The following is an 8,859-nucleotide window of genomic DNA, read 5'->3' as shown; positions in this document are numbered from 1 at the left end:
CCCCCCCCCCCCCCTGCTCTGGGCCTGCACCGAGATGCTGCTGATGGTGCCGCACCTTTCTGAGCAGCTCGCGCTTCCCAGCCTCCCTCCCCGGGTCCTGCTCTCTGGAAGGAGCCACACAAAGAGCCTGTGAGGCTGCCGCCTTGGCTGAAAGGGAGGAGAAGGGAGAGGGAGGGGTGGGGAGGATGGGAGAAGGGGCTCGCTGCATTGTCTCACTCCCGGTGCGTGTGCAACGTGTGAGCGCGCGTGTCTCCGCTGCCTGAAGGCTACTGCAGCTGCAGTATCGGCACTGGTGCTGCTGGCAACTAGTCGTCAGGGGAGCTGTTCCTGTTGACTGAATAGTTAGAAGTGTTGCAGTGCAAAAAATACAAGCGCGGCAGCGTTGGAGCAGAGGCTGTGCGGGAGCTTCACCTGTGAGGATCAGCGGAGACGGCCAAGCCAGGGCTCCAGGCAGCAGCAGCAGCCACCTCCTCCTGGTGTCTCCATGGCCGTGTAATTTTTTTGTGTGTGCTCCGGATCTCCTCTCCAGGAAGAAGAAGGGGAAGGGAGGGGATTCAAGGAGAAAGGAGACGGGAAGCCCTGCATCAGATGGACCCTCTTGGAGTCTAACAGGTGTTTGCTGGGATTTGAATGGGAAAGGGAGGGTGGGTGAAAAGTTAAAAAAAATACTGAGGCTAGGCAAAGCTGAATCAATCTGGTGCCAAGTGCATGTGCCTCGTCCGCGTGTGAACGGTGCATCTGGAGCAGCTCGGAGGGATGCCCAGCGAGCCGTCGACGCCATCTCCTGAGAAACACTGAGCCCTGCTTGCAAACTTTCCCCTGCCAGAAGTTGCGAGAGGGAGAAGCCGGGACCGACAAGGGGGTCTTCTGCACCGACCAAGCCGCTGCATCCTGATCTTGGTGGCAAGGCGAGCTTCCAGCCTGCGCACCCGTGTTGCCGGAGCCACCAAGGCGATCAGGAGCACGATCCTCTGCCCCTGGTTTTGGGGAAGGAGAGAGCAGCATGCTGGCTGCTGCGCCCGCAGCCAGCACCCAGACCCTCTGTGTCTGACCCCCCAGTGGTGTCGGGGCAGTGGCGGCGATGGCCGCAGCGATCGCCAGCTCCCTGATCCGCCAGAAGAGACAAGCCCGGGAGCGTGAGAAATCCAACGCCTGCAAGTGTGTCAGCAGCCCCAGCAAGAACAAGGGAAGCTGCGACAAGAACAAGTTGAATGTGTTTTCCAGAGTCAAACTCTTTGGCTCCAAGAAAAGGCGAAGGCGGCGACCAGGTTGGCACGGGGTCTCTTTGGGGTCGGTTTTTGCTTAAGGTGGGGAAAGAAGGAAGGGGGGACTGCTTTCTCCCGGCGGGTGAAACGCGTGTGCCAGCGTGGCAATGGCTGATGTGTCTGATCTGGTGGGCATGGACACACAGGGCCAGTTCCTCCATCACACGCTCCTCCGGGTGTTTGCTTGACCTACGCCGGTGCTAGCTCTCTCTTTCTCACACGCACGCTCACCGTTGCACCTACACCGGTGATATACTGGTCTGGCAACTCTCTCAGACACACGCACATATAAACGCACAATTTATTGGAGGGGAATAAGAATGCAAAGGAAATCCCCTCTCCCCAAACACTCCCCCCCCTTTTTTTTTTTACTGTATGGTCCCTCTGCCTGCACGTTCAGTAACTTCGTGGTCTGAGATCTACCTTCTCTGTCAAATTTCTGCATCTTGCTTTAGAGCTAATTGCATGAGAACAGGCTGCTTGCTTTAGTCATCAGCCTCCAGACGTTAGCAACCCTTCATCCCCTGCTCCTTTCTAGGAATATCATGCATACCTCTTGCATCCATCCAGTCGTGTGTGTAGCTTGCGTGAAGAATCAGTCTCCCAGTCAGCTGGGTTTTGTACCTGGGAGAGGCAGAGCCCTCCAGTTATGTTGTTATTTTGCTCCTAGTTGCCATTTCTTACCTACCTGAGTAATAGGCGACTAGTTCCAAAAGGAAGCCTAAAATTGCCAGCAGTCTGTGGGTTTTTTTGAGCATATTATGGCAAGAAAATGGGGCAGCATTTGGCTTAGTTTCCTGACAAATGAGTTGGTGAATATGAATTATGCATCCCTCAGTACACTTATTACAGGTTGCTAATAGGAAGTGATATACTTACGCAAACTATCCCGAGCCTTTGCCTTTAGATCCTACCCAGCTAAGGTACAGCAGCATTACCTTCCCTGATTTATTTCCCTTCAATTGCTGGAAGCCAGAGCCACATATGGGGAACTTTGGGTCGAGAATGACAAATCATCCTTTCACCATGTGCTTTATCTCTGAATGAACTCAGCTGGTTTGGAGTGAGCTGCTGCAAAATGCGTCGCCTCCCGACAAGAATAATTGTGTGAGAATGACCACAATGCAGATGTCATTGGGATTCAGTGGGAGTAGACCTGTTTTATTGCAATTACCTCTGGTGCATGACCTGGATATTTGCTTTAAATTACAGACTTCATAGCAAGCCCTGTTGCCATTCGCTTCTGAGTCTGGAAGGGTGTCTGGGCTATTTAATTTTCTAATGTTGAGTAGGAAGGGGACTGGGAAGATGATGTCTATCCAGAACTGAGGGGTGGGAATGTATTTACCCTCCAAGATTGACTCTGATGGTAATATTTCTTTCACAATTCAGCGCGTTGGATTTTAGGGTTCCCCCCCCTTGCATTTTACTCCTGTTCATTGAGTGGTTTATCACATCTGGTTCTCTGTCCTCTGGGGATCAAGCTGGGAATGGGGGGTTGTTTATGAGAATTGCAGCAGTCCTTGTGATAAACCCGAGCTGCTGGATCTGTGAGCTCCTGATTGGCATACAGCTCTCATTCGTATTAACGGTATCTTAGTCCTTCTTTCTTTTCCCTCCGTTTGAGGACTCGCACCCTGCTAAAAGGCAGAACACACTCTTTGCCAGCACATTTCTAATCATAAATGAGATAGGGCACAGCTCCTGAAGCCAGATGTCACACTGCTGGAATCTGTGTTCGCTGGCAGCAGATTTTCATGTGTTACCTCCATTGCAATAGAAAGTGGCATTTAATCATTTGGCAGTTGATTTTATGGGCAGGGATTGAACCTAACTTAGACAGGGAGTGTCACAAGGATGTTTGTCCTGGTGTTTTGCATGTGACATTTCTGGAAGTAAAAAAAAATAAAAAAATTAAAAAGGAGAGAGCGTGAAATGCAGACTTATTTTGAACCCTGACAGCATTCAACTGCACATCCAGATTTCACTAATTAATCTCACTTTTATTGTCTTCCAGAGCCTCAGCTTAAAGGTATAGTCACAAAGCTATACAGCAGGCAAGGATACCACTTGCAGCTACAAGCAGATGGAGAAATTAATGGAACAAAAGAGGAGGACAGTACTTATAGTAAGTGCCATGAGAATAAATGGTGTGTTTGTGAATGATGGTGTCTCATTTCCCCCCACCCCCATATAAATCCATTTAAAATGTTGCTGTTGCAGGATGACTGGCTGGGTGTTAGCAGTGTTAACATTGTGCATGTGCTGGCTCTTGACTCTGAAGGAAATGCCATACAAAACCACTGAGAAAAATGAACTAGAGCAAGACTTGTGGCACACATGAAAAACAATCTGAATGTTATCTCCATGGTAATCTACTGAAGTTCATTACTGTCCTTTGGATTTTATTAGATTTTTTTTTTCAACACAGAAAATTTGCTCGCCTACTCATTGTACCTGAAATAGCACCACATTATCTCCCCTCTTAAGCAGAGGTCTCATTCAAATAGAGCTGAGTTATTTCACATAATGAGAATTCATCAGCATTGTAGAGTTTGCATTTCTCCAGTTCCCCCCATTCTGCTGATAAGTCTGAGCTTAATTATGACTTCGGTATTGAAGCAATTTTCTCGGGCCTTTTCTGTGAAATGTTTCTGGGTTGTCTTTAACTAAAAAAAAATGAATGAAGCACACCAAATTACGACTAACAGGGGATGTGGGTCTGGGTAAATAGCCCTTAAGGCTTGAACACAACCACTGCGTTCAACTAAAACTAAATTTTCATTCTGAAAAAAAGTTGTGAAGAACCAGGGCTTGACAAGGGTATTTCCTTGATGGCAGCTGTATAATGCTTTGATCAAGCACTATATTGGAAATCTAAGGGTAGTTTTCCTCCTTCATAAGGCAAATAGCTTTTAATCAAGGCCTTGTAAATAATTAAATACATCATTTCTCCATTGCTGTAAGTAGCTGAAGGTGAAAGTTGATTTCATTTTCAGTTGGTGCTCAAATGCCACAGGGATGGGTGAGAACCAGAAGGCAATAAAATGTTACGTTTGATTTATTGTATCATTTTTCATGCATGTCTACATACTCCCGAGCTTCTGTCGCATTGTTGTGTTGCTTCTGACTGACCCAACAGACCGAAGACCATTGCTATGTATCAGTCGTATACCAGCATTAATGGTGTTGGGAATAACTCAAGAGGTAGGCCAAGTTTTGCAAAGCCAGCCTACCCTGTTTGAGATGCTCCCAAATTTGAGTCTCTTTCCATCCATTGGGTGACAGAAAGGAAAATGCTCCTGCCACTCTATTGACCACCTCAGGGGTGAGACGGTGAATCTGCAAAATCAAATTTAAGCTATTTGTCCCATGCCATTCTTTAAAACAGTTGTTGCTGGTCGGATGTGGCAAGTTATGAGAAACAACTATACTTGATTTAGCTTCTAAATTCATTCATTAAAAAAAAACAAAACAGGCAAATGTGGTCTTTTCAGCTGATGTATAATGTTGTATTGCAACCTCTAAATGTGCTAGACAGAATGCCTTGAATTGCCCATTAGTTCCCATGAGACTGTTGCCCTTTATTTTGCCATGTTGTAATGGGGCCTCTCGCATTGTAGAAAGATGGAGATTATGGGGATCAGTCCTGACATTCACCCAGATGCATCTGGCTAATATATTTTCATTTGTAAGGTACGTGAAAATGCACCATTGCTAGATAAAATACACGGCTACATGCAAATTGTTCAAACCACATCTACTTGGAAATCAGCCTTCAGACTTCATGAGTGCTGAAACATGATGGAGGTTTATTCTAGTAATGGATGCATCAGGGCTCTGCTGCAACACCTCTCCCGACATGGGAGACCGTACCGCAAAAAAAGCATTCTGCTGTCACCTTTTGGGCGCAAATGCCGAGGACAACCCGATGCTTGCTTCATAGCAGATGGCAGAGCAAAGAGAAATGGGCTCAAGCTGCAGCAAGGGAAGTTGAGATTGGATATTAGGAAAAACTTTCTCCCTAGGAGGGTAGTAAAGCACTGGAACAGGCTCCCCAGAGAGGTGGTGGACTCTCCATCCTTGGAGGTGTTTAAGACCTGGCTAGACAAAACCTTGGCTGGGATGATGTAGTTGGGGCTGGTCCTTGGACTAGATGTGACCTCCCGAGGTCCCTTCACACCCTCGTTTTCTGTTTCTGTGACTATAAAAGAGTCACCACCTAAATAGTGCTCTGCTTAGGTTGGTTTAGATCCTGCTGTAATTCTGTTTGGGACGAGGAAGACAAGGGATGAATCCTTATCCATCCCACTGTGGCTGAATCCTGCCAGTCGTCCTTGTGTGATAAGACTTGGGACAACCAGTGTCTAAGAAATTGCACTTTGCTGCCTTCAGCCAAGATGTCCCGTATTTGGTCCTGACTGACTTATCAGCCCAGAGCCCTTTCCTGTCTCATAAGGGTCTTCCTGTGATGCAAGGGGGCTCATCCCCATTATTCTGGACTCAATTAAATGCTAAGCTGCCCTTCCTTTGAGCTCCAAAAGAGGGGTTTTTTTGCCATTTGCACCAGCAAATCTGCTAAGTCTCTCTCCCTTGCAGGTAGTCTCAGTCTTTCCAAGGCCCATTTAAAATGATCTTACTCTGACAGATGTGGGTCTGTGCTCTGGATATGTTGGAAATCTCATTTTTAATCATTAAAAAGGATGTCTTCTCTGCTCACAGCAATGCATCTTCAGTGTGCTTTTCCGGTCTCCTGCATTGCTGCCACCACACTGTCCCCAGGACCCAGTACAGTCATGGCACAATAGTAAAAACAAAATTGGTGGCAAATACCCATAAACCTCGTCTACAATGATTCTGAAGGCTATTTCTGAGCAGCCCCGTGCAGCTGTGTCCCATGTTAGCCAGGGCACCACGAGTGGCATAGCCTGTAGGGTAGCGGCACTGGTTTCCTTGCACGTTGCACTGCATTCACAACGTGCTTCTGACTGGGGGCTCGTGCACACAGAGTTAGGGTAGGGTGGCTCTGCACAGCACTGCCATGCACAACTGAGATGTATCCTTATTTTGTCTTCATGAAGTGCCCTCTGTCCCCTTTGTCCCCTGCCCCCTGCAGCACCAAGGCAATACATACCTATGCCTCGGAAATGGAAAAATATGCAGATTAAGGAGCCCACAATCTGTTTAGGAGGGTGGGATTTTTGCAAGACTCTCCAGGCTCCTCTTCCATAAACTGGTCTAGAAAACCTGCATAAAAGCCCTTCCTCTCTCCATTTCTGCAAGGGAAGTGGGCAGCTTGGATGCAGCTTCTGAAATGCATCTCCTTGCTCTCTTGGCCTGAGTTGCTGCACACAACCCAGGCAGAACGGGGTCTCTTCTTCTGGGCTTGATGGAGATTTGAGGAATAGGCAAACCAATAGAAAGGGAAGCATGGGCTTCAGAAAGTGGACTGATATTCCTGTACTGAAGTGCAAGGTGGTGGCTGCGTCTACACAAGATGTTTACTGCGCAGTAGCTGGTTCCTACTGCACAGCAGCGTCGCCGGGTGTGAACCATGATGCGACACGATGCTGCTGCATAGCAGCAATGAGCTACTGCACCATAAGCAGTGGTGGCCTTACGGTTGTTGGGGCCCTGGGCAAGAGAGTCATTTGGGGCCCCTTAGAGGCTTAATTTTGATAACTTATTAGCAAGGTAGACATTGGTTGCAAAATTTTGGGCCCCCCTAAAGTGTGGGGCCCCGGGCAGTTTCCTTGTTTCCCCTCCCCTAAGGCCACCACTGCCATAAGCATCACTTGGCAACCATGCTGGGATGCCATTGTGCAGTAATGTAACTGCACAGTGGGCATCTTGTGTAGACGGGCCCAGTGTGCATTTAATGACCTCTGGGCTAATCAATCCAGCTGCAACTTGCTGCTTTTTCAGCTTGGCAGTATCGTTTTGTGTCAGCTTGTCTTGCACAATGGCCGTAGCAAAGATCATCTCTCCCTTAGGCATTACCAAGTTGTTCACGATGTCAGTGATGATGTCCTTATTTCACACTGCCTGCATGTAATACGTAGTCGCGTTGTGCATCGCCTCGTGCTAATGCAAACTGATGCCAGTGGAGCACAATGGAAAAAATAGTTAATTTAGGCCTGCATTCTTGCCGTCCTTTCCATAACATCTGTTCACAGAGGAGTTTGTTACCGCAGACCATCTCAGACATTGTCCAGAGCATCAATAGCATGGTCATTTCATTACCAGAGAGGGAGTTCTCTGTGGCTGTCTGTATTGTTGACAGAGGCACAAGAGACTCCTTAGATCCTCCAAACATGCATGCAAGTCACTCGCAGTACCGTGGAAGCTGGATTGAACACCTTCAAGGAGCTCAGGAGAAGCCTAATGCCAGGAGCCTAGATCTCCCTGTTGTACGACACGGAGGGGGAAGTTAGGCCAATGCTGTAGCTCACTGGAGCATACTGAGAGGGACGGCGTGCTACCGTACCGGTTCTCACCCCTTGTCTACGTGGAGGTGTAGCCAACAGCTCTTGGCTCAGAACAGCGTATATGCCCTGCTAGTGCAGACCGGTTTCTGGTTGCCTACATATGCAGCAAAGTGGCTCAGTATATCTTAGAGTCTAACCTGATGTCGTCCCTTCCCACATCATAGACAGGTCTAGGCTGTCCCGGAAGAAATGTCCTCAGCCAGCTCCATTTACTGTAGTCACAGCCTCCTGCTGAAATAGCTGCACGCTAGCTGCTGCAGGCAGCATGAACAAGGACGGCCTTGGGGAAAAAAGCAAGCGGTAGCAAGGGAAAGGGGACCCGCTCTTTCCTCTGAGTTTCATCTGCAACCAAATGCATTTGTGGACCTACCAGCACCAGCTAGCCCCAGTTGCACCAGCAAATCACCTTTTCAAAGGGGGAACTCAAAGTGCTTTCAGGTCCTCTCTTGTGAATAAGCAAAGGAAGGGACACCTCCGGGGCACTAAGCTTCTTCAAAACTCTCGCCCAGTAGAGGAGTCTTCGTGCATTGGACCTCAGAAAGGTGCGATTTTTTTTTTTCCTGCCTAGAAACAAATCCAAATGTTTTCATGGGATGTTTTAGATATTTCAGAGTAGCTCATCACACAAGTTTTTCTTTGCCGAAAACCAAAGGTTTGGGTTTGTTAAAAACTGAAATAAATAAAACTTACATTCAGTTTTATACACACATATTATGTGTGTGTGTGTATGTCCTTGTATGTGTGTGTATGTGTATATATATGCATGTGTATACACATATATACACATACATATACATAAATATACATATATGCACATATATATATGCACATACATACATATACATTTATACGTCTGTGTATATGTATTTATGTATATTTATATTCTATGTGTATGTATATATGTGTGTGTGTTTTTATATATATATACATCTTTATATGTGTGTATATGTATGTGTGTGTGTATCTATCTATCTATATCTATGTAGCAGAACTGCTAGATATAGATAGATAGATAGATAGATAGATAGATAAAATCTATCTTTGTGTGTGTGTGTGTGTGTGTGTGTGTGTGTGTGTGTGTGGGTGAGTGGGGCGGGGGGAGTTTG

At 47.0% G+C, this 8,859-nt stretch overlaps 1 protein-coding gene across 5 annotated transcripts in view; it reads left to right on the top strand.

Annotated features, from left to right (window-relative positions):
- FGF13 (fibroblast growth factor 13) overlaps positions 1 to 8,859 on the top strand; it is a 511,145-nt gene that overhangs the window by 420,572 nt on the left and 81,714 nt on the right. For 4 of the 5 annotated variants that reach the window (XM_019521340.1, XM_019521337.1, XM_019521341.1 and 1 more), the window contains one exon: positions 3,283 to 3,393. In XM_019521340.1, coding sequence (XP_019376885.1) covers positions 3,283 to 3,393 — 111 coding nt within the window. Of the gene's footprint in view, positions 1 to 222; positions 1,269 to 3,282; positions 3,394 to 8,859 lie in introns of those variants that run through there. The other variant, XM_019521338.1, reaches the window with a different exon arrangement.

This window comes from Gavialis gangeticus, unplaced genomic scaffold, assembly GCF_001723915.1.
Source record: "Gavialis gangeticus isolate Ggan-Ray unplaced genomic scaffold, GavGan_comp1, whole genome shotgun sequence".
Classification (NCBI taxonomy): domain Eukaryota; kingdom Metazoa; phylum Chordata; order Crocodylia; family Gavialidae; genus Gavialis; species Gavialis gangeticus.
The sequence above is the reverse complement of the archived record's forward strand: the minus strand, read 5'-3'. Positions and strand labels throughout refer to the sequence as shown.